Source organism: Cherax quadricarinatus, unplaced genomic scaffold (genome assembly GCF_038502225.1).
Source record: "Cherax quadricarinatus isolate ZL_2023a unplaced genomic scaffold, ASM3850222v1 Contig1077, whole genome shotgun sequence".
Lineage (NCBI taxonomy): Eukaryota > Metazoa > Arthropoda > Malacostraca > Decapoda > Parastacidae > Cherax > Cherax quadricarinatus.
In genome coordinates, this window is record NW_027196103.1 from 1 (window position 1) to 26967 (window position 26967).

At 40.6% G+C, this 26967-nt stretch overlaps 1 protein-coding gene across 1 annotated transcript in view; it reads right to left on the minus strand.

Moving 5' to 3' along the window:
* Window positions 1-1368: 1368 nt before the first annotated feature.
* Window positions 1369-26967, minus strand: part of LOC138851578 (COP9 signalosome complex subunit 7b-like) — a 63784-nt gene continuing 38185 nt past the window's right edge. The window contains exon 5 of the mRNA XM_070080828.1: window positions 1369-3244. Within this exon, the coding sequence (XP_069936929.1) occupies window positions 3083-3244 (162 nt within the window). The 3' untranslated portion in view covers window positions 1369-3082. The remainder of the gene's footprint in view (window positions 3245-26967) is intronic.

Below are 26967 nucleotides of genomic sequence, written 5' to 3' on the forward strand. Positions count from 1 at the left end.
AGTCTTTTCTGTATGTAAAACTATTTTGCATACAGAAAAGGCACTACTAAATTCGAGAGTCCACTGCACTCTGATATATTCCCTTCCTTGCTTACATGGATAAAATTCTTTTCTCCACAGGTTTAGCACTTGATCTAACTGTAGTGTACTTTATCTTCTAGAGACCAGTACATAATAGCAGAGTCCATCATGTACTAATAAGTATTGTTTATAGCACCTTCACCACTTGATCTAACTGTAGTGTACTTTATCTTCTAGAGACCAGTACATAATAGCAGAGTCCATCATGTACTAATAAGTATTGTTTATAGCACCTTCACCACTTGATCTAACTGTAGTGTACTTTATCTTCTATGGACCAGTACATAATAGCAGAGTCCATGATGTACTAATAAGCATTGTTTATAGCACCTTCACATTTGCTGCAAATGACAAATTTTGGCCTAGATGTTATAGAATGGGTCTATAGGGTGGGGCGAGTGCAGTATACCTGGCGAGGGATTCGGGGGTCAACGTACCCGCAGCCCAGTTTGTAACCAGGCCTCTCAATAAGATTCCTGCCCCATGTAGTGCATATGAATGGCTAACCTCTGACCCTGCATTTGGGTTAAAACAGAAAATTAAGGGCATTTTCTAAGGTGGTTTTCATGGCTGTTTCTTGGTGCCAACAGACATGCTAGTAAATTACACAAGATTTGTAAGTGTGAAATAGGCAAGAAGTGGCTAATATAGATTATTTTTTCCTGGCCCCCTCCCCACCCCATCTTTATTTTTTATTAGATTGGCTTCAATTGTTGGTTATGGTTTATTAGCCAAAAATTGGGAAAAATGTCAATTTTGTGCATGACCATGGATTCAAAAATGGAAAGGCCTTGGGAAAGTTGCTTTAGTGGTTGAAATACCTACAGTATTTCTTTTGGACTATTTTTTAAAGAATTTTGTTTTTAAAAATGTGGACAAAGATTTTCAATTTAGTGGTGATGGGAGGGGATGGAGGTGTAACAGTATAAGAGTTCAATAGTAGTGGTGATGGGAGGGGATGGAGGTGTAACAGTATAAGAGTTCAATAGTAGTGGTGATGGGAGGGGATGGAGGTGTAACAGTATAAGAGTTCCATAGGGAAATATACATCTGTGTATTTTCTTTCTTTCAACGCACCAGCCGTATCCCACTGAGGTGGGGCGGCGCAAAAGGAAAAACAAAAGTTTCTCCTTTTAAATTTAGTAATATATACAGGAGAAGGGGTTACTAGCCCCTTGCTCCCGGCACTTTAGTCGTCTCTTACGACATGCATGGCTTACGGAGGAAGAATTCTGTTCCATTTCCCCATGGAAATAAGAGGAAATAAATAAGAACTAGAAAGAAAATAAAAAAAAAACCCAAAGGGGTATGTATGTATATATATGCTTGTACATGTATGTGTAGTGTGACCTAAGTGTAAGTAGAAGTAGCAAGATGTACCTGAAATCTTGCATGTTTATGAGAGACAAAAGACACCAGCAATCCTACCATCATGTAAAACAATTACAAGCTTTTGTTTTACACTCACTGTGTATTTATTCTTGTGAATTCTGTAAATATTTTTTTGTATCCTCAACACGCTAGCCATCTCCCACCGAGGCAGGGTGACCCCCCAAAAATAAAACCACTTCCACCATCATTCACACATAATCACTGTCTTTGCAGAGGCATGCAGATACAACAGTTCAGATGTCACTCCAAACAGCAAATATCCAAAACCTCTCCTTTAACCCCTTGACTGTCACAACCCCAAATCCTCAGGTGTCTCCTGGTGTTGCAAAGTTTCTAAAAAAAAAAAAAAATTCTTATAAAATGATACAGAATCTTTTCCCGATTGTAATGACGCCAAAAGAACAAAATTTGATGGAAAACTGGCGGAATTACGCTCTCGCGAAGTTAGCGACCTCAGCAATATTTGCAAATCGGCGATTTCGCGCAGTTTGAGCCCTATTTTCGGCTAATTCCATCGTTCCAGTCGACCAAACTCATAGCTTTTTCTTTAGAACTCCATTTTTCTATCGATTGAGTATGAGACACTGCCCATTTACCGATTTCAACTATCCAATAACGTGGTCAGAAATTTGCAATTTCATGAAAATTAAAAAATATGACAATTTCAAAATAGGGTCGAGGCCCCTATGATATTACTCTAAGTTTCTATTTTGAATTTTTATTCAAACAAAAAATAGAAGATTTACTGTTATGCAGACTACTGCAATATTGTAATAATTGTATAAATAGTGTCAACCCATTCATGACTGCATATTAGAATGGCTACTTGGACATTTATTGGAAAATGACATCATTTGTTTACTTTTGAACATCAGCAAAAATCACTTCCCCTACTTTGAGCTCCATTTCAAGGTTATTTTCATAGCAAAACCAATCAAAATCACCTCTATTTCTATAATATGTTTTCCATTTTATCAACCGAGACCAAGAAAACGAGAATACACTCATAAATACTATACGAAAATAGACCACAAAGTCGGCATTTTAATTAAAAAAAACGGTTGGATTTTTTTTCTCATTTTGCACTGCATGCTGCAGGTTTTTTTTTATATGGTGCACACTGACCACACAGACCCATTCTCTCACATGTGGGCCTACCAGCTCCTCCTGCTTGATTTGAAGCCACTAGAATTTATGAGTATACGTAAGTCAAAAACGGTGGCTCGTAAGACGTATATATACGACTGAAACAGTCAAAGGGTTAAAGTGCAGGCATTGTACTTCCACCTCCAGGACTCGAGGCCAGCTAACCAGTTTCCCTGAATCCCTTCACAAAATATTACCCTGCTTACACTCCAACAGCTCACGTCCCAAAAACTATTTATCTCCACTCACTCCTATATAACATGCTCACACATGCTTGCTGCATGTCCAAACCCCTTGCACACAAAAGCTCTTTTACCCCCTCCATCCTTTCCTAGCATGACCCCTACCCCTCCTTCCCTCCACTACAGATTTATACACCCTCAAAGTCATCTCATTTTGCTCCATCCTCTCTAAATAACCAAACCACTTCAACAACCCCTCCTCAGCCCTCTGAATAATACTTTTAATAACTCCACACTTCAAATACATTCCATAAAACATAGCTGGCTAAAAACTTGCAACAGTTGAGGACAATGTGAGAATGCAGTCGAGGTCCTCGACAAGCTTTTTGAAAGTTGGTCGTTGTGTAGGCTGACATCGCCAACATTCTTGCATGATCAAGTAGCTAGAAAAAAGTAGATAACTTATATCAAGTGACTAGCTCATGAATAATGTTAACATATCAGAAGAAATAACACGTTCGACCAAATTCAATCCTCTTCAAACTTATTATTAGTGTATTATAAATATTAATTTAAATAATTCTACAAAACCTGAAAATTATATTTAAAAAATTATGGGAAGACAATAAACATCATATAGATTAAAAAGTAATATTGTTGTGCATCACCAAACATACACACACTGTATATGACAGCTAATGTAATAACATTAATTTCACAGTATGTATATATTATACCGACAGGCCCTGCTTTTCCAGTGCTTCTATAACAATTATTTACTTTAAAGTTACTCTAGGGAAAAAAATCATAAAATGGTAGTATACAGCAGGGCCCCGCTTTACGGCGTTTTGCTTTACGGCGTTCCGCTAATATGGACATTTCAAATTATGACCAAAACTCGCTATACGGCTCCCCCCACCTGTCTTTCTAATACGGTCACAGCGGCCCACCGAGTTTGTTTACATTCTCCCTGAGCACATCTCCTTATTATGTCTGGAAACTTTCCAAAATTTCAAGTGTTTTAAAGTTATTGTATATTTTATATGTATTGTACTTGATAATTAAACTTGTGTACACCTGTACCTAAATAAACTTACACACTGTGCTGGCATGTAGGTACACATTAAAATCACTAAGAGTCTCTCTACTCTTGATGCAATAATAATAATAATAATAATAATAATGATAATAATAATAATCTCTTGGGCGCATTAATGTCGCATATTACATTAATATAGACATTTCCCTTAATCTATCTATGATATTTTTTTCAAAATTATATAAGAAACACATTATGTAACACACAAACATGATACATGCACCCACAATATAAAAATTTATACAAATATATATGAGATGTTTACCAAACGGTTTGTAGAAGTGTCGGAAGAATTACGTTTTCTCTAGCCCGTCACCTGTTACTAGGGATAACTGTAGAAAAATATTCCTTTCGTATGCCTTCACTTTATAGCTATAATTCTGTACTAACTTGTACACAGTGTAAGAGTATTTGTTTCGTGATTTAATTATTATAATAATAAAAATATTATAAGGTATAAGTTTCACAAACTCTTACAAATGTACATGAATGAACTAAAACTGGACACGTATTAATACCGTCTATTTCGCCTGACCGAGTGATCGTCCACAACCTGTTCAGTTTGTTTGTTTACGCTGTCTGAGCTCGGTGTATCATTAAATGTTGTATATTACGTTAATATACACATTTTCATTAATCCATCCGTGATATTTTTTTCAAAAATATATAATAAACACGATACATAACATAAATACATAACATATGTGTAGAGAACCTAGGATAACCCAAAAAAGTCAGAGGGACTTACTTCCATTGCCTTCACTCAGAGCATCATTTCTTCTCAAAATGATGTTACATGAGAATGGGAGTGTTCTTCTTTATTTATTCTACCGTATCAATGTAGAGACAACCTGTACACAATGTAACTTGTACACAAACCAGACGTGTACACTGTTTACAAAACTTACCTTCGCCTGGTTTGTTTACATAACTCTGCGCCTGTCCTCTCTCATGCACTCATTCTTTCTCTCTGGTATGGTAGCCTGGCTGACTACCATACATACCACACTTGATTTTTTACAATAAATACTACTCATCTCACCCTATATTTTAAGGTAAGTAATGAGTGAACTGTATATACATTTTATCGCTCTGGGATGCTTAAATATCATAGAATTGTATGTGTGGGTGGGGTGGCCTGGTATGGTAGCCTGGCTGACTACCATACATACCACACTTGATTTCTTACAATAAATACTACTTGTCTCACCCTAGATTAAGACTATAAATATTTTAAGGTAAGTAATGAGTGCACTATGTGTGTATTGTACTTTTTTATTGTTTTTTGATGCCTGGTTCTATTGCTAACATAATATATGTTAGTGTAAACTTGTTATCTAGTGTTTGTATGCATTTGTAAGTGAAAAAAAGGGTGTTCCACTTTACGGCGGTTTCCACTTTACGGCGGTAGCCTGGAACCTAACCCGCCGTATAAGTGGGGCCCTCCTGTATATGTGGTGATCAGTCAAGTACAGCAGTCACATCAGCTTGTCAGTTTTGTCTCTTGCATTTATTTCAAAACAAGTGAGAACCCTTCATTATCCCTTAAATGCTCCAAACCTATATATATGTTTTTTCAACATTTGAAACTATGTAAAAAAATGTACATCATCTTTTTTTTTTTTACATTTGAAAATGTGTAAAAAAAACTTTTATCTACTTTTTTTTTTGTTATATTTGAAAATATGTAAAAAAACAAAATAGATCTACTTTTGGAGTGCTACAGATTTGAACATTGATCTATTTAGACCGTTTAAGGCTTAATAGTTACAAGTGATTTACTTCTTTATTTTGCCTAGATACTATACAATATTACTGATCTGATTTGAACTGTATTTGTAAGAAATGCTGCTGCTCCCTCTGATGAGGAAAAATCCTACTAAGTCACACTTCAGTGCCACAAATTTTTTGGCACCAAACCTTGCTATGCAGGTTTCTCATCTATGTTTTTGTAAGTGCTCATACCTATCAACATGTAATTTTATACTGCTTGCTTATTTTTTGCTTTTAATCTTTGTTTTTAAAACCCAAAATTTCCTAGAATTTTTTTTTTTTTTTTGTACAGTGGTACGTCGGTATACGTCCGTTTTGGAATAAGTCCAACTTGGTAAATGTCCTGTTTGGATGCGAAAATTTTTGCTTGACATACAACCTTTGTTTGGAATATGACTCATGTGCTAGAACTTGTATGGGTCAAAATGAGTCACGACACTGCTCTGAAGTGCCTCTTACACAGAGTTAATCCTGAAAGAGTTTTGGAAAGATCACTTTACTACCACCCATTGCATAACTCTCATTGACAAAGCCTGCCAGGAAGTTTCATACAGAACGATGAACTCTGCTTGAAGTAATTTGTGGCCAAAAGTGGCTGAAAGGGGGCTTTGAGGGCTTTAACCCTTTCAGGGTTTTGGCTGTACTAGTATGGCTTACGCGCCAGGGTCCTTGACGTACTAGTACGCATAAATTCTAGCGCCTTCAAATCTCGCAAGAAAAGGCTGGTAGGCCTAGGTTTGAGAGAATGGGTGTGTGTGTGGTCGGTGTGCGCGGTAGAAAAAAAATCTGGGACCCAGTGGCGCATTGTGGGAATGCCATTTTAGTAGGTGTTGTTCGCCATGTCTCGTGGTAAGAAGCTCCTCACTCCTCGGTGAATTGGGACACTTTTGTTCCCCGGTGACAGTTCTAATACAGATGGAAGTGCCAGTGAAGATGAGTTTCAAGGTTCTGGTGAGGTTTTGACCGAAACTAATGACCATAATATTGGTAGTGAGGAAAACCCAAACAAGCCTCAGCCTTCCACCTCTGCTGCTGGGCTGTCTTGTTCACGTTCAGTTGTACCAGAATCAAAGAGGAAACTCCTATTTTCCCAAATCCCAGACTCAGATGTGAGCATTGGAGATGATAGTGATAGTGAATATGAACTACAAGCTCTTGAAACCAGTTCCAGTAGTGATAGTGAATTGCAATATTCTCCAGTGAAGTGTCAGTATATACGACAATACATGCGTTCCGGTAGTGTGCCATATGCTATTCCAAGGGGAAGGAGTACATCTCGGAGTACATCCCATGGCTGTACAACAGGAACAGACAGTGAAAATGACGATGACAGTGTTGCAATTGGGATGGAAAATGTGCATGGTGGTGGTGCCGACGGTGAGGCACCAGCAGTGGGCCATGCTGCCACCCACGCCGCTGCCTCAGCTGATCTACAACAAAGGCCACCATCCCCCACCCACCCACCACACCAGCCTCCACAACCACAATCTCCACAACCACAACCACCTGTCATTGTCTAGTACCCACCAGCAGACCGCACCTGGGATTGGCAGGAAGCTGTCAATTTTGTTTCAATTCCTCACCAGTTTGATGAAAGCCAAAGTGGAATACGGCCATGTTGTACACTGAGGAACAATGCCACTGAACTGGAATGTTTTGAGTTATTCTTTGACGAACCCCTGATGGAAATTATTGTCAGGGGAAGCAACAGATACTATGAGTACACCATGGCTAACATAATACTTTCACCAAGCTCACGGCTACAAAGGTGGAAGGAGACAACTGTGGCTGAGATGTATCTTTTCTTTGCCACAATAATGCTTATGCCACATGTGTATAAGCACAGTGTGAAATCATACTGGTCAACAGACCGCCTGATTGCAACCCCAGCTTTCAGTGATATAATGGGAATGAATCGATTTGTGCTACTATTACATATGCTTCACTTCTCAGGCAAAACCAGGCCTGACAGAAACGACAGGTTATATGAGATTAGGAATGTGTTTGTGTATCTGAAAGAGAAATTCAATATGTATTTTTATCCCTTCAGGAAGCTTGTAATTGACGAGTCTTTGATTCTGTTCAAAGGAAGACTCTTTTTCAAGCAGTACATACCAAGCAAAAGGAAACGCTTTGGTATAAAGTTGTTTGTGCTTTGTGATTGTTACAGTGGACTGGTATTGGATATTATTGTGTACACTGGAAGTTATACATTGAAAAATACCAAGAAATTATTGGGCATCTCTGGTGATGTGGTTAGAACAATGATAGAACCATACCTTGGTAAGAGGCATATATTATATACTGATAACTGGTACACAAGCCCCTCACTCAGTGATTTTTTGCAAGTGAACATGACAGATGTGTGTGGCACAGTGCGTGCAAATCGTAAACATATGCCCAGGTTTGACGCTGGCACTCGTACAGGCGAGGTTCAGGCGTTTGCTGCCAATGACATCATGGCATTTCGGTGGCATGACAAACACTGGCAGGCAGCATAGAGAGAGCAATGAACCCATTCTAAAACCTGCAGCTGTGATTGATTACATCCTCAATATGCGCTCAGTAGACAAATGTGACATGCAGATTGGGTTCACAAGAGTTACAAGTGGTACATAAAACTCTTTTTCCATCTTCTAGACATTTCCATGCTCAATGCTTATAATATGTATAAGATGAGGACCAGAAACACACCATCATATGGCGAATTCTGTTTGTCTGTCATCAGACAAATATTATTCAAGTACCAAGGCATAACACCTGCAATAGACTGCCCACTAAATTATCAACAACTACCTGCTCGTCTGAAGCATGGTGATCACTTCCTAATAAAACTGCCTGCTACTGCTTTTTCAAGAAAAAGGTTCAGAAGAGGTGTTACGTCTGTGCACATACAAAAAAACGCGCACAACAACGCAGAGACACTCGTTTTATGTGTGAGGAGTGTAAAACACCACTGTGCATGACACCATGTTTCAAAGACTTCCACAGGCTGCAGAACTTCTAGAAACATTCCCTGTGACTGTATGTGTGTATATAAAATATAGAAAAATAGTAATAAACAACATTTTATATCGTTTGTGTGTGAAAACAATTATAAACAATATAAGGACAACAGTATTTGTGGAGTTATTGTGTAGTAAATAAAGAGAAAAACTTATAAAATAGTGCTAATATTGGTCTCACAGGCCATAAAAGTTACTTGGAAAAAAAATAATACTGGGTGACGGCAGTCTGTGATGTTACCATATACCGGGCATTTTCTGTCAACTTCACGCCTCCATATCTTGGTATGTATTGGTGGTAAAAAATTTTTGTTTAGCCTATAATGTTTTAAAAAAAACTATCTTTTCGTAAGAATTTTTTTTTTTTTTTTTGAAATTTGGGGGACCCTGAGAGGGCCTGTGGACCCTGAAAGGGTTAAGACTGAGTCCATAGTGAGGGACACAGGGAAAGAGAATCTTTTCCTGATCATAATGACACCAAAAGTATGAAATTTGATGGAAAACTTATGGAATTATGCTCTCGCGAAGTTAGCAGTCTCAGCGATGTTTACGCATCGGCGATTTTGCCCACTTTGGGCCCCATTTTCGGCCAATTCCACTGTACTAGTCGACAAAAAACATGAATATTTCGCTAGAACTCCATTTTTTCTATCGAATGAGTGCAAGAAACCACCCATTTACCAATTTCAACTATCCAGTACAGTGGTCAGAATTTAGAAATTTTGCCAATTTCACACAAATTTCAAAAGATGCCAATTTCCGAATAGTTTCCAGAATAAAAAAGAAAGATATTCCTGGCACTAAAATGACATTTCCTCTGTTCATTAGTCACGTCTCAAGGCCCCTCTTACATTCTTTTGCTTTCCACTTTGAATTTTTATTCTCACAAAAAATAGAAGATTTACTGTTATGCAGACTGGAGTTTACCTGGAGAGAGTACCGGGGGTCAACGCCCCCACGGCCCGGTCTGTGACCAGGACTCCTGGTGGATCAGAGCCTGATCAACCAGGCTGTTACTGCTGGCTGCATGCAAACCAACGTACGAGCCACAGCCCAGCTGGTCAGGAACCGACTTTAGGTGCTTGTCCAGTGCCAGCTTGAAGACTGCCAGGGGTCTGTTGGTAATCCCCCTTATGTATGCTGGGAGGCAGTTGAACAGTCTCGGGCCCCTGACATTTATTGTATGGTCTCTTAATGTGCTAGTGACACCCCTGCTTTTCATTGGGGGGATGTTGCATCATCTGCCAAGTCTTTTGCTTTCGTAGTGAGTGATTTTCGTGTGCAAGTTCGGTACTAGTCCCTCTAGGATTTTCCAGGTGTATATAATCATGCATCTCTCCCGCCTGCATTCCAGGGAATACAGATTTAGGAACCTCAAGCGCTCCCAGTAATTGAGGTGTTTTTTTTTTTTTATTATCACACTGGCCGATTCCCACCAAGGCAGGGTGGCCCGAAAAAGAAAAACTTTCACCATCATTCACTCCATCACTGTCTTGCCAGAAGGGTGCTTTACACTACAGTTTTTAAACTGCAACATTAACACCCCTCCTTCAGAGTGCAGGCACTGTACTTCCCATCTCCAGGACTCAAGTCCGGCCTGCCGGTTTCCCTGAATCCCTTCATAAATGTTACTTTGCTCACACTCCAACAGCACGTCAAGTATTAAAAACCATTTGTCTCCATTCACTCCTATCAAACACGCTCATGCATGCCTGCTGGAAGTCCAAGCCCCTCGCACACAAAACCTCCTTTACCCCCTCCCTCCAACCTTTCCTAGGCCGACCCCTACCCCGCCTTCCTTCCACTACAGACTGATACACTCTTGAAGTCATTCTGTTTCGCTCCATTCTTTCTACATGTCCGAACCACCTCAACAACCCTTCCTCAGCCCTCTGGACAACAGTTTTGGTAATCCCGCACCTCCTCCTAACTTCCAAACTACGAATTCTCTGCATTATATTCACACCACACATTGCCCTCAGACATGACATCTCCACTGCCTCCAGCCTTCTCCTCGCTGCAACATTCATCACCCACGCTTCACACCCATATAAGAGCGTTGGTAAAACTATACTCTCATACATTCCCCTCTTTGCCTCCAAGGACAAAGTTCTTTGTCTCCACAGACTCCTAAGTGCACCACTCACTCTTTTTCCCTCATCAATTCTATGATTCACCTCATCTTTCATAGACCCATCCGCTGACACGTCCACTCCCAAATATCTGAATACGTTCACCTCCTCCATACTCTCTCCCTCCAATCTGATATTCAATCTTTCATCACCTAATCTTTTTGTTATCCTCATAACCTTACTCTTTCCTGTATTCACCTTTAATTTTCTTCTTTTGCACACCCTACAAAATTCATCCACCAATCTCTGCAACTTCTCTTCAGAATCTCCCAAGAGCACAGTGTCATCAGCAAAGAGCAGCTGTGACAACTCCCACTTTGTGTGTGATTCTTTATCTTTTAACTCCACGCCTCTTGCCAAGACCCTCGCATTTACTTCTCTTACAACCCCATCTATAAATATATTAAACAACCACGGTGACATCACACATCCTTGTCTCCGTTATGCGCGCTGTGAAGGTTCTCTGTACATTTTCTAGGTCAGCAATTTCACCTGCCTTGAAAGGTGCTGTTAGTGTGCAGCAATATTCCAGCCTAGATAGAACAAGTGACCTGAAGAGTGTCATCATGGGCTTGGCCTCCCTAGTTTTGAAGGTTCTCATTATCCACCCTGTCATTTTTCTAGCAGATGCGATTGATACAATGTTATGGTCCTTGAAGTGAGATCCTCCGACATGATCACTCCCAGGTCTTTGACGTTGGTGTTTCGCTCTACTTTGTGGCCCAAATTTGTTTTGTACTCTGATGAAGATTTAATTTCCTCGTGTTTACCATATCTGAGTAATTGAAATTTCTCATTGTTGAACTTCATATTGTTTTCTGCAGCCCACTGAAAGATTTGGTTGATGTCCGCCTGGAGCCTTGCAGTGTCTGCAATGGAAGACACTGTCATGCAGATTCGGGTGTCATCTGCAAAGGAAGACACGGTGCTGTGGCTGACATCCTTGTCTATGTCAGATATGAGGATGAGAAACAAGATGGGAGCGAGTACTGTGCCTTGTGGAACAGAGCTTTTCACCGTAGCTGCCTCGGACTTTACTCTGTTGACGACTACTCTCTGTGTTCTGTTAGTGAGGAAATTATAGATCCATCGACCGACTTTTCCTGTTATTCCTTTAGCATGCATTTTGTGCGCTATTATGCCATGGTCACACTTGTCGAAGGCTTTTGCAAAGTCTGTATATATTACATCTGCATTCTTTTGGTCTTAGAGTGCATCTAGGACCTTGTCGTAGTGATCCAATAGTTGAGACAGACAGGAGCGACCTGTTCTAAACCCATGTTGCTCTGGGTTGTGTAACTGATGGGTTTCTAGATGGGTGGTGATCTTGCTTCTTAGGACCCTTTCAAATATTTTTATGATATGGGATGTTAGTGCTATCAGTCTGTAGTTCTTTGCTGTTGCTTTACTGCCCCCTTTGTGGAGTGGGGCTATGTCTGTTTTTAGTAACTGTGGGACGACCCCTGTGTCCATGCTCCCTCTCCATAGGATGGTAAAGGCTCGTGATAGGGGCTTCTTGTAGTTCTTGATGAACACGGAGTTCCATGAGTCTGGCCCTGGGGCAGAGTGCATGGGCATGTCATTTATCGCCTGTTCGAAGTCATTTAGCGTCAGGATAACATCGGATAGGCTTGTGTTAACCAAATTCTGGGGCTCTCTCATAAAAAATTCATTTTGATCTTAGACTCTCAGTCTGGTTAGCAGCTTGCTAAAAACTGAGTCATATTGGGACTTGTAGGTAGCTCACTCATTTCCTTGCTGTCATCTGTGTAGGACCCATCATGTTTAAGTAGGGGCCCAATACTGGACGTTGTTCTCGACTTTGATTTGGCATAGGAGAAGAAATACTTTGGGTTTCTTTCGATTTCATTTATAGCTTTTAGTTCTTCCCTCGATTCCTGACTCCTATAAGATTCCTTTAGCTTAAGTTCGATGCTTGCTATTTCTCTGACCAGTGTCTCCCTACGCATTTCAGATATATTGACCTCTTTTAGCCGCTCTGTTATTCTTTTCCATCGCCTGTAAAGGGAGCGCCTGTCTCTTTCTATTTTACATCTACTCCTCCTTTTTCTTAGAGGAATAAGCCTTGTGCATACATCGAGTGCCACCAAGTTAATCTGTTCTAGGCATAAGTTGGGGTCTGTGTTGCTAAGTATATCTTCCCAGCTTATATCGGTTAGGACTTGGTTTACTTGGTCCCACTTTGTTTTTTTTATTGAAGTTGAATTTGGTGAATGCTCCCTTGTGACTAATCTCATTGTGTCGGTCTGGGGCTCCGTGCATACATGTCTGAACCTCAATTATGTTGTGATCTGAGTATATTGTTTTTGATATGGTGACATTTCTTATCAGATCATCATTGTTAGTGAAGATGAGGTCTAGTGTATTCTCCTGTCTAGTAGGCTCTATTATTTGCTGGTTTAAATTGAATTTTGTGCAGAGATTTAAAAGCTCGTGTGAGTGTGAGTTTTCATCAGAGCTGCCTCCTGGTATTATTACTGCAACAATATTATTTGCTATATTCCTCCATTTTAGGTGCCTTAAGTTGAAATCCCCCAGGAGCAAGATGTTGGGTGCAGGAGCTGGAAGATTTTCCAGACAGTGGTCAATTTTTAACAGCTGTTCCTGGAATTGCTGGGATGTTGCATCCGGAGGCTTGTAGACTACCACAATGACTAGGTTTTGGTTCTCGACCTTTACTGCTAAAACTTCCACTACATCATTTGAGGCATTAAGCAGTTCTGTGCAAACAAGTGACTCTGCAATGTACAGGCCAACCCCCCTGCTTTTGCCTGTTCACTCTGTCACATCTATATAGGTTGTAACCTGGGATCCATATTTCGTTGTCTAAGTGATCCTTTATGTGGGTCTCAGTGAAAGCCGCGAGCATTGCCTTTGCCTCTGCAAGCAGTCCACAGATGAAAGGTATTTTATTGTTTGTTGTTGGCTTTAGACCCTGTATATTTGCAAAGAAGAATGTCATCATACTGGTGGTATTGTTGGTACTGGGGGGAGGGGGTTCCGGCATTAGTATCTGTATCTGTTGCTTTGGAGTGGAGGCCATCGACTGTGGTTCCACTCCAGGAATGACTGGATTTGGTGTACGATTTCTGCCATTTCCTGCCAGTTTTTTTCCTTCCTGGCACTAAAAAACCTCTCCCTCTTGAGTGGCTGTGGCTACCCAGGTTTTCCCATGGCCTGGATGTTTTGTATCTTTTTGTCCCCTTTAGATGGTATGCCTGGCAATTTAAGTTATAGCACAGTCTTTCCTGTACTGAAGAGGTACACATTTCAGGGTGAAAAAGCTTACAGGAAGTGAGTTTGCATTTTCCTGTTGTCATATGGGCACGGCATTTTCTAGGGTGGTCATAGTTGCACGTCCCGTCTGTTTTTCCAGATTTCCCATGTCTGCAGATACCAAGTGCATAGTATGTGCACAGGCTTGGTTTCTGTTTGCCTTGGGTTTCTGTGACTGTATTCCCTGTTGGTGCATGTTTCCCTGTCTTATTCCTATCCTCCCTAGCACCAACAATGGAGCTCCCACCAGTTGTTTTTGGTAATATATCCTCACTACTGCTAGTGGAGTCCTCTTGTTTGCTATTTCCTGTGGTATTTCTAGTTTGCAATATTGGTTTTATCTTATCTTTGACTACACTTGTTTCCCAACTACGGCTCCTGTCCCCTATGAGGTCATTTATATGTATTCCTTCCTGCGTATAATTCCCAACTACCTGGACAAAATCTCTAGCTTCACCATTACTGTCTCCCAGGACAGCACCTCCAGCTTCACCATTACTGTCTCCCAGGACAGCACCTCCAGCTTCACCATTACTGTCTCCCAGGACAGCACCTCCAGCTTCACCATTACTGTCTCCCAGGACAGCACCTCCAGCTTCACCATTACTGTCTCCCAGGACAGCACCTCCAGCTTCACCATTACTGTCTCCCAGGACAGCACCTCCAGCTTCACCATTACTGTCTCCCAGGATAGCACTATCAGCCCCACATTTACTGACTACCAGGGCATCACCTCCAGCCTTACAGTTTCTGACTACATGGCCAGTATCAAGGGCAGTACCATTCAGCCCAGACTTTTTATGTTCCCATCTGTTGTAGAAAGCTTCCAGGTTTTCTATGAAAGCAGCTTTGATGTTATCCTCTTTTAATACCCTTGTGATTTTAGTCCACAGATTTATCTCATTTGGGCATACCCAAAAACACTTCCCTGTTTTAATACTGCTTGTAGCTAGTTCTTGGATATCTGCACAAGGGGCGTGACACCAATTTCCACAAAAATTACAATTTATCCATGTGGAAGCCCGTTTGATTGACTGCAGACTACACAGAGCTTCATAATGATTTGAATGGTTGATTTACTGTAATTCTACTAGCAACCTCTTGAATACTCTATTAACCCTTTGAGGGTCGACAGGCCCTCTCCAAAACTCGTTCTCAGGGTCGGCCAAATTTAAAAAAAAAAAAAAATATTTTCTCTTATGAAAAGATAGAGAATCTTTTCCCGATCATAAAGACACCAAAAGTTTGAAATTTGATAGAAAACTTACGGAATTATGCTCTCGCAAAGTTAGCGGTCTCGGCGATGTTTACGCATCGGCGATTTTGCCCACCTTGAGCCCCATTTTCGGCCAATTTCACTGTACTAGTCGACAAAAAACATGAATATTTCGCTAGAACTCCATTTTTTCTATCGAGTGGGTGCAAGAAACCACCCATTTATGAAATTCAACTATCCAGTACAGTGGTCAGAATTTAGCAATTTTGCCAATTTCACACAAATTTCAAAAAATGCCAATTTCCGAATAGGGTCCAGAATAAACAAGAAAGACATTCCTGGCACTAAAATGACATTTCCTCTAGTCATTAGTCACGTCTCAAGGCCCCTCTTATATTCTTTTGCTTTCCACTTTGAATTTTTATTTTCACAAAAAATATAAGATTTACTGTTATGCAGACTACTGCATTAGTGTAAAAAATGGTATAAATATTATTGGTGCACTTGTGAAAGAATATTAGACTCACCAGTTGACGTGTATTGCACGCTTGGCACGATTTGTTTACTTTTGAAGTTTGGTAAAAATCGAACATTTCTGCTACTTTGAGCTCAATTTCAAGGCACCTTTCATTGTAAAACCAGTCAAAATCATCTCAATTTCTGTAATATGTCTTCCATTCTATAAAATGAGACCAAGAAAACTATAATACAACAATAAATACCATACGAAAATACGCTGCAAAGTCGCTGATTTATTAAAAAAAAATGGTCAAAGTTTTTTTTTTCTCATTATGCACTGTGTGCTGCAGGATTTTTTTTAGACTGTGCACACTGACCACATAGACCCATTCTTTCATATGAAGGCCTACCAGCTTTCTCCCACTAGATCTGAGGCCGCTAGAATTTATGAGTACTAGTACGTCAAAAACCCCTACGCGTAAGACGTACTAGTACGACCAAAACCCTCAAAGGGTTAATAACCTCCTTAAATGAAGCTCTAGCTATTTGTATTTCTATTTCTAACTGTACTTGTATATTGGACAGCTTACTGGTGTACGTTCCTGATTTATATTGTTTGTGTTTGATAAGACTACTGCATTAGTGTAAAAAATGGTATAAATAATATTGGCACACTTGCGAAAGAATATTAGACTCACCAGTTGATGTGTATTGGACGCTTGGCATGATTTGTTTACTTTTGAACTTTGGTAAAAATCGAACATTTCTGCTACTTCGAGCTCAATTTCAAGATACTTTTCATTGTAAAACCAGTCAAAATCATCTCAATTTCTGTAATATGTCTTCCATTCTATAAAATGAGACCAAGAAAACTAGAATACAACAATAAATACCATACGAAAATACAGTGCAAAGTCGCTGTTTTATTCCAAAAAAACGGTCCAAGTTTTTTTTCTCATTATGCACTGTGTGCTGCAGGATTTTTTTTATACTGTGCACACTGACCACATAGACCCATTCTTTCATATGTAGGCCTACCAGCTTTCTCCCACTAGATTTGAGGGCGCTAGAATTTAGGCGTACTAGTACATCAAAAACCCTGGGTTGTAAGCCGTACTAGTACGGCCGAAACCCTCAAAGGGTTAAATTCATTTACAAATTTTTCAGCTGCATGTTTGTCAGAACTGGCAGCCTCGCCATGCCTTACCACACTGTGTATGCCAGTACAGTGGACCCCTAGATAACGTAATTAATCCATTCCAGAGTGTGTGTTTCACCCCGAATCTGACTTATTCCGAATTAATTTTCCCTATCAGAAATGAAGGAAATCCAATTAATCCGTTCCAGACACCCAAAAGTATTAAAGAAAAAATTTTTTTTACATGAAATATACATTTCCCTACACAGAAAATAATGACACATGCTGAGTAAAACATTACTAAAATAAGACTTACCCATATTGAAGACATTGATGATTGATGAGATGGGAGGAGGGGAGAGGATGGAGGTGTACTATTGTATGGAAGAGAAAACCTCTTCCATAAAGACTTTAGGTACAAAGTCCTTTTCTGGGGTTACTTTCCTTCTTTGTTTTTTAATGCCACTAGGAGCAGCTCGAGTCACTTGACCCTTGACGCACAAATTATGTCCAGACAGCTCTGTTGTCCTAAAATGGGACAAAACACTCACATTGTAGATATTGCCAACACGGCTTGCAACAGCTGTGTCAGGGTGATGTTCATCCTTTGTCTACACTGTACAAATATCCTTAATCATTGAAGAAGGCAACTTCCTCCATCTTTCTGCCTCCACCTCTGAAGCAAATACCTGAGCTGTGGTCTGTTGCTGTTGCACTTGAAGATCTTGCAGTTCTGTAGTGGTTAGCTCTTCATTGTGGTCCTCCGCCAACTCTTCCACATCCTCCAAACTCACATCCAACCCCATGGAATTCCCCAATGCCACAATAGATTCCACAACTGGCATAGGCTCCTCAGGATAAGCCCCAAACCCTTCAAAATCCCTCTCCTGTACACATTCTGGCCACAATTTTCTCCAAGCAGAGTTCAAACTCCTGCAAGTCACTCCCTCCCAAGCCTTACCTATAAGGTTTATGCAACTGAGGATACTGAAGTGATCTTTCCAAAACTCTCTTAGGGTCACTTCAAAGCACTTTTGAAACACTGCTTTAGTGTACAGTTTTTTGAAATTTGAAATGACCTGCTGGTCCATGGGCTGGAGGAGAGGAGTGGTATTAGGGGGCAAGAACTTCACTTTGATGAAACGAAACTCTGGCACCATTCGCTCTTCCAAGTCTGGAGGATGAGCAGGAGCACTGTCCATTACCAGGAGGCACCTGAATTCCAATTTATTTCCCAGGAGGTATTTTTTCACACTGGGGCCAAACACGTCATGGAACCAATCAAGGAACATGTCCCTCATGACCCATGCCTTACTGTTTGCCCTCCGCATCACACACAATTTACTCTTGACGACACTGTTTTTCTTGAACACTCTGGGATTTTTCAGTGATACACCAGTAAAGGCTTCACTTTCAAATCCCCACTAGCATTACTACAAAACATGAGAGTTAGCCTCTCTTTCATAGGCTTGTGTCCTGGGAGTGCCTTTTCCTCCTAAGTAGGTCCTGTTTACCTGGAGTTTACCTGGAGAGAGTTTCGGGGGTCAACGCCCCCGCGGCCCGGTCTGTGACCAGGCCTCCTGGTGGATCAGCGCCTGATCAACCAGGCTGTTGCTGCTGGCTGCACGCAAACCAACGTACGAGCCACAGCCCGGCTGATCAGGAACTGACTTTAGGTGCTTGTCCAGTGCCAGCTTGAAGACTGCCAGGGGTCTGTTGGTAATCCCCCTTATGTGTGCTGGGAGGCAGTTGAACAGTCTCGGGCCCCTGACACTTATTGTATGGTCTCTTAACGTGCTAGTGACACCCCTGCTTTTCATTGGGGGGATGGTGCATCGTCTGCCAAGTCTTTTGCTTTCGTAGTGAGTGATTTTCGTGTGCAAGTTCGGTACTAGTCCCTCTAGGATTTTCCAGGTGTATATAATCATGTATCTCTCCCTCCTGCGTTCCAGGGAATACAGGTTTAGAAACCTCAAGCGCTCCCAGTAATTGAGGTGTTTTATCTCCGTTATGCGCGCCGTGAAAGTTCTCTGTACATTTTCTAGGTCGGCAATTTCACCTGCCTTGAAAGGTGCTGTTAGAGTGCAGCAATATTCCAGCCTAGATAGAACAAGTGACCTGAAGAGTGTCATCATGGGCTTGGCCTCCCTAGTTTTGAAGGTTCTCATTATCCATCCTGTCATTTTTCTAGCAGATGCGATTGATACAATGTTATGGTCCTTGAAGGTGAGATCCTCCGACATAATCACTCCCAGGTCTTTGACGTTGGTGTTTCGCTCTATTTTGTGGCCAGAATTTGTTTTGTACTCTGATGAAGATTTAATTTCCTCATGTTTACCATATCTGAGTAATTGAAATTTCTCATCGTTGAACTTCATATTGTGTTCTGCAGCCCACTGAAAGATTTGGTTGATGTCCGCCTGGAGCCTTGCAGTGTCTGCAATGGAAGACACTGTCATGCAGATTCGGGTGTCATCTGCAAAGGAAGACACGGTGCTGTGGCTGACATCCTTGTCTATGTCGGATATGAGGATGAGGAACAAGATGGGAGCTAGTACTGTGCCTTGTGGAACAGAGCTTTTCACCGTAGCTGCCTCGGACTTTACTCTGTTGACGACTACTCTCTGTGTTCTGTTAGTGAGGAAATTATAGATCCATCGACCGACTTTTCCTGTTATTCCTTTAGCGCGCATTTTGTGCGCTATTACGCCATGGTCACACTTGTCGAAGGCTTTTGCAAAGTCTGTATATATTACATCTGCATTCTTTTTGTCTTCTAGTGCATTTAGGACCTTGTCGTAGTGATCCAGTAGTTGAGACAGACAGGAGCGACCTGTTCTAAACCCATGTTGCCCTGGGTTGTGTAACTGATGGGTTTCTAGATGGGTGGTGATCTTGCTTCTTAGGACCCTTTCAAAGATTTTTATGATATGGGATGTTAGTGCTATTGGTCTGTAGTTCTTTGTTGTTGCTTTACTGCCCCCTTTGTGGAGTGGGGCTATGTCTGTTGTTTTTAGTAACTGAGGGACGACCCCCGTGTCCATGCTCCCTCTCCATAGGATGGAAAAGGCTCGTGATAGGGGCTTCTTGCAGTTCTTGATGAACACAGAGTTCCATGAGTCTGGCCCTGGGGCAGAGTGCATGGGCATGTCATTTATCGCCTGTTCGAAGTCATTTGGCGTCAGGATAACATCGGATAGGCTTGTGTTAATCAAATTTTGTGGCTCTCTCATAAAAAATTCATTTTGATCTTCGACTCTCAGTCTGGTTAGCGGCTTGCTAAAAACTGAGTCATATTAGGACTTGAGTAGCTCACTCATTTCCTTGCTGTCATCTGTGTAGGACCCATCTTGTTTAAGTAGGGGCCCAATACTGGGCGTTGTTCTCGATTTTGATTTGGCATAGGAGAAGAAATACTTTGGGTTTTTTTCGATTTCATTTATAGCTTTTAGTTCTTCCCGCGATTCCTGACTCCTAAAGGATTCTTTTAGCTTAAGTTCGATGCTTGCTATTTCTCTGACCAGTGTCTCCCTGCGCATTTCAGATATATTGACCTCTTTTAGCCGCTCTGTTATTCTTTTCCGTCGCCTGTAAAGGGAACGCATGTCTCTTTCTATTTTACATCTACTCCTCCTTTTTCTTAGAGGAATAAGCCTTGTGCATACATCGAGTGCCACCGAGTTAATCTGTTCTAGGCATAAGTTTGGGTCTGTGTTGCTTAGTATATCTTCCCAGCTTATATCGGTTAGGACTTGGTTTACTTGGTCCCACTTTATGTTTTTGTTATTGAAGTTGAATTTGGTGAAAGCTCCCTCGTGACTAGTCTCATTTTGTCGGTCTGGGGCTCCTCGCATACATGTCTGAACCTCAATTATGTTGTGATCTGAGTATATTGTTTTTGATATGGTGACATTTCTTATCAGATCATCATTGTTAGTGAATATGAGGTCTAGTGTATTCTCCAGTCTAGTAGGCTCTATTATTTGCTGGTTTAAATTGAATTTTGTGCAGAGATTTAAAAGCTCGTGTGAGTGTGAGTTTTCATCAGAGCTGCCTCCTGGTGTTATTACTGCAACAATATTATTTGCTATATTCCTCCATTTTAGGTGCCTTAAGTTGAAATCCCCCAGGAGCAAGATGTTGGGTGCAGGAGCTGGAAGATTTTCCAGACAGTGGTCAATTTTTAACAGCTGTTCCTGGAATTGCTGGGATGTTGCATCCGGAGGCTTGTAGACTACCACAATGACTAGGTTTTGGTTCTCGACCTTTACTGCTAAAACTTCCACTACGTCATTTGAGGCATTAAGCAGTTCTGTGCAAACAAGTGACTCTGCAATGTACAGGCCAACCCCCCCCTTTTGCCTGTTCACTCTGTCACATCTGTATAGGTTGTAACCTGGGATCCATATTTCATTGTCCAAGTGATCCTTTATGTGGGTCTCAGTGAAAGCCGCAAACATTGCCTTTGCCTCTGCAAGCAGTCCACGGATGAAAGGTATTTTGTTGTTTGTTGCTGGCTTTAGACCCTGTGTATTTGCAAAGAAGAATGTTATCGGACTGGTGGTATTGTTGGTATTCTCTTCCAAAACAGGCCTGTTTCATCACAATTGAATACTTGTTGGGGTTTAAATTTTTCAGCCTCTATGTACCCCTTAGAGTCCTGAACATATTTTTCAGCCGCTTTTTTATCAGAACTGGCAGCCTCACCATGCCTTATCACACTGTGTATGCCCCTACGATTCTTAAATCTCTCAAACCACCCTCTGCTGCCCTTAAATTCACCAATATGAGCACTAGTTCCAGGAATTTTCTTTACAAGATCATCATGCAACTGCCTTGCCTTTTCACATATAACTGACTGCATGACACTATCTCCTGTAATTGTTTCTCATTGATCCACACCAACAAAGTCCTCACACCTTCGAGTATTTGCAATCTCTGCTTTGTAAGCATATTTGCACCTTTCGCAACAGCAGCTTCCTTGATTGCCTTTTTCTTGGTCAAGATAGTAGTGATGGTTGTATGGGGTTTGTTATACAAACTGGCCAGCTTGGAGATACGCACTCCACTTTTGTATTTTGCGATGATCTCTTACTTCAATTCAATAATGTTTCTCACCCTCTTTACAAAAAGGCTGGCACTAGAAGCTTTCTTTGGGCTCATGGTGGTTTATTTAGCAGTTACAAGCACTAAAAACAATGGAATAATACAAAATGTATTGCATGTACACTTGGGCTCGTCCTCAATGACTGGTAAACAATGGCACACTGGCTGGGAATGGAGTGTCCAGGCCACTCACGGTGCATGGACACATTCGGGACAAATGTCTTTTCCAGAGTTCAGTGTCGTTAACCGAGCCAATATTTTGATGCAAAAACGTTACTTAATCTGATTATTACTTAATCCAATGGCGTCTTAATCCGGGGGTCCGCTGTACACTTCTTAAATCTGTCAAACCAGCTTCTGCTGGCCTTAAATTCACTAATATCAGTACTCATTGAAGGCATTTTCTTTATGAGATCGTCATGCAACTGCCTTACCTTTTCACAAATGAGCGACTCCGAAATACTATCACCCGCTATATGTTTATTGTTGATTCATACCACCAACAACTTCTCAACCTATTCGATTGTTTGTGATCTATTTTTAGTTAACATGGCTACACCTTTTGCAACATTAGCTTCCTTGATTTCTTTTCTCTTCACCAGGATAGAAATGATTGTTGATTTGTTTTTGCCATACATCCAGGCAAGCTCCACAACTCACACACCACACTCGTATTTTTGTACTACAGTGGAACCTCAAATATCGAAATTTCTTCGTTCCAGACAGCTGTTCGAGTGCTGTTACCGAACAAATTTATTCCCATCAGGAATAATTTAAATTAGATTAGTTCATTTCAGACCCTCAAAAATACACTTATAAAAGCAGCAATGAGTTTCTTGAGGAAGAATGCACTATAATTGAACAAGTATTTTCTAAACTCCACTATCCTCGTCACTTCATCAGAGACTGCAGACGGCGGGCATTAAACATCTTCAACACACCCAGAGAAGACACTGCCGGGAAGAGATACATAGTCCTCCCCACCAACTCCATTGCCAAACATGTTTCCAACATCTTTTCCAAAACATCATTCCAAGTATCTACCTCCACAACCACGACCATCAAGGACATCACCAGTAGTAGACAGGACAAGCCTCCATCCTCTGCAGGGGTATACATAATCCCTTGTAATGACTGCAACAAATTACATGTATATGTGGGCGAAACATCAAGAGACCTCCAAACACGTATTTCAGAACACCAATATGCAAGCAGGACTGACGATACAAGGAATGCCTGTGTACAATATCGCAATTCACACAACCATTTAATTAACTACAGAAACTCAAGACTTATCGCCACAGAAGACAACACTCAATACCGAAGAATCCTGGAATCATCGCTTATCTCTATAACCAACAATTTCAACCAGCACAATGGCTTCTATAACATAGCTGAACCACTCGCCAAGAAACTTCTTCATCACTATCCCACATAAGAACATAGAACACTGCAGAAGATCTACTCACAACTTGTCCAATACCCCTGCCAAGCTACCCAAGACTCTATAACCCCACCCGGTAGATCATCAGATGCAGCATTCTCCACCTGACCTCAACATTCTGAACATGACTATAAATACTCCCGTACCTTCCACCCCAGGTAGATCCATGTGTGACTTGAAAAAGCCCACTGTGTGGGTGAAACGTTGTCAATAAAGGATCACATTATACTGCATATGTGTTTATATTTCCACTTATAGGGCATATATAGGCTCAGAGTGAGGTGCAATACTAGTGGTAGTACAGGTCCTCCATCACAAATCCGGCATCATTGGGACCTGCAGTGTGGCGGTTTACTGAGTTTGCCGAATTACAGAGTGGTTAGGTTAGAATACACTTAATAAAATTAACCATCTTAACTTACACAGTTCATTGAACATCGGCAAAATTCGAACATTTCCGCTACTTTGAGCTCAATTTCAAGGTACTTTTCGTCATGAAAGCAATCAAAATCATGTCTATTTCTGTAATATATCTTCCATTCTATCAAATGAGTCCAAAAAAATGAGAATACAACCATAAAAACCATACGAAAATATTCCGCAAAGAGGCGGCTAATGGCCGAGAAGTTAACTCCCTTATTTATCGTCCGTCTTTTATATTTTTGTTGTACATTAAGAAGCATCTTTCCATCATACAATGCCCAAGTTTCAATGAGATAGCCCAACAAACAACTGAGAATAAAAAAAATTACCAAAAATCATATATGGCAAGCCCAAGCCAGGTACTGGAAATAAGTCACTTTGTCTGACTTTTCTGGGTTATCCTAGGCTCTCTATACATACACTGCTATGTATCTGTATTTATGTATACCTGAATAAACTTATTTACTTCTAGTCTGTCGACTGAGTACAAGAAACCGCCCATTCACTTATTTCAACTACCCAATAAAGTGGTCAGAAATTGGCAATTTGGCCAATTTCACACAAATTTCAACAGATGCCAATTTCAAAATAGGATCCAGAATAAACAATGCAGACATTCCTGGCACTAAAATAACATTTTCACTGTTCATTAGTCATGGCTCCAGGCCCCTCTCATATTACTCTTGCTGCATTATTATAATAATTGTATAAATAATGTCAATCCATTCTTGACTCCGTACTGGAATTTGGACTGGCAGGTGGACAGGTATTGGACGGTGACGTCATTTGTTTACTCTTGAGCTTCGCTAAAGAATAGAACATTTTCGCTACTGTGAGCGCAATTTCAAGGTACTTTTCGTCATGAAAGCAATCAAAATCATATCTATTTCTGTAATATATCTTCCATTCTATCAAATGAGACCGAAAAAATGAGAATATAACCATAACAACCATACAAAAATATACCACTAAGCGGCCGCTAATGGCTGAGAAGTGAACTCAGCTATTTATGGTCTGATTTCTTTCATTTTTGGTGTACGTGAAGAAGTATCTTTCCATCATACATTGCCCAAGTTTGAATAAGATAACCCAACAAACAACTGAGAAAATAATAATAATAATAATATTTACTACACGTACATATACAAGGTATACAGGCCTAGCTGACATCAGTGACATACTACTGTATAGAAAGGCACTTGTTATGCTGAGTATTTCAAGAAAATTAGGTCAACGTCCCAGGATAACACCCACACTAGTCGACTAACACCCAGGTACCCCATTTACTGATGGGTAAACATAGGCAACAGGTGTAAAGAAACACGCCTAATGTTTCTACCCTGGCTGGGAATCGAATATTTACCAAAAATCATATATGGCTAACCCAAGCCAGGTATTAAAAATAAGCCACGTTGACTTTTTTGGGGTTATCCTAGGTTCTCTACACATATGCTGCTATGTGTGATAATCTATATAGAGAAAATAACTTTTTTGTTTCAGGTTCATGGTGCAGTACGAGTGTATATCACAGTTAGCCCTGTGCTATACTCCGTTTTCTCTAATATAAGCCACCAAGACAGGGATAGGAGAATGGTGTTTGTATACCATATCCTCTTCATACGTCCATCGAACTACTCAGTGTTATGCCAAGTATTATTTATTCTGGAGTATTTAACATGTTTTATGTTATTTATATTGTTTCTTATGTCATATTAGATCAATTGTGATAGGCAAATAAGCTGTAGTGTTGATATTAGCATAATAATAAAGCATATTCTCCTGCTTCATGACTGAGCTCATGGCAACCGACACTGGCTTCAAAACCACCTTATCATTGAGGCGGGTGTCGAGGTTTCTTGCTGTTTCACCTACATAAATCTTGTCGCAGCCTCCACAGGGCGAAACAGCAAGAAACCTCGACACCCACCTCAATGAACACATTTACACATGTAGGAACGATAACTTGAACAACGCCTGTATACAACACCGAAATTCCACCAATCATCTCATGATGTTCAGGGACGCCCAACTAGTGATCAAAGAAATTAATTTCCACAGACGCAAGTGCCTTGAATCTTCACTAATAGCCGTTTCTAATACAATTAAACAAAACAAAGGCAGCTTCACCATATCTGAAGTCTTAGCAAGAATCTTCCTGAAAACAGTAAACCCTGCCATCACATAGTCTCTCCTGTTAATACTACACAAGCATATTAACAGAGAATGAACACTGAAACAGGCCTTCTCTACCCAGCCTCCAATAGAAATATTTGTCCAACCTATTTTTATGTTTCCCAAGTAATAGCTTTTATATCCTTTTACTCATGTGCAAGTTAATTGTTCTAACATATTATATTACTAATACTACTACTACTTATATCACTACTACTACTACTACCACTAGTATTGCACCTCACTCTGAGCCTATATATACCCTCTGTGTCCATGTACTGTTTGTAACGGCTTGACAAAGCTCCTGGAGAGCGAAACGTTGCCACAATAAAATGTCACAATAGTTGCACTTGTGTCCTTTTACTTTACATATTGTCGGTAATTCTATCAACTTTATTATAATTTGTCGAGTTGGGAGCAGTTCAATATTTGAGGTTCCACTGTATTTCTTTCTTCACTTCTATGGTGTTTCTCACTTTCTTTACGAAAGGGGTGCTACTAGGAAGTTTCTTTGGGCCCATGGTAACTTATTTCATAGTTGCACTCAATAAACAAGCACCAAACACAATTAATTAATTGTGAAATGTTTAGATGAGTGCGTAGGGTAATGTTCAAAGATAAACAAGCAGCCAGACTGACTCACGATGCCTGCGTGGGAAGGCATGAAGGCGGACAGGTCTGGTATGCGGGATGAAACATGAGGCACAGTGTGAAACTCGGGACAAAATTTAGCAGAAAAACGGTTCTAAACTCGAAGCGTACAATACTCTGGGTGGATGAAACTCGGGGTTCCACTGTACAAGGAATGAAGTGCCCCAATCAACATTAAATGCAGGCAGGGAAAAGTAATGGCCTAGTGTGGCAAATACTTGTACACATTTTCCCTCACAGTTGAGAGACAC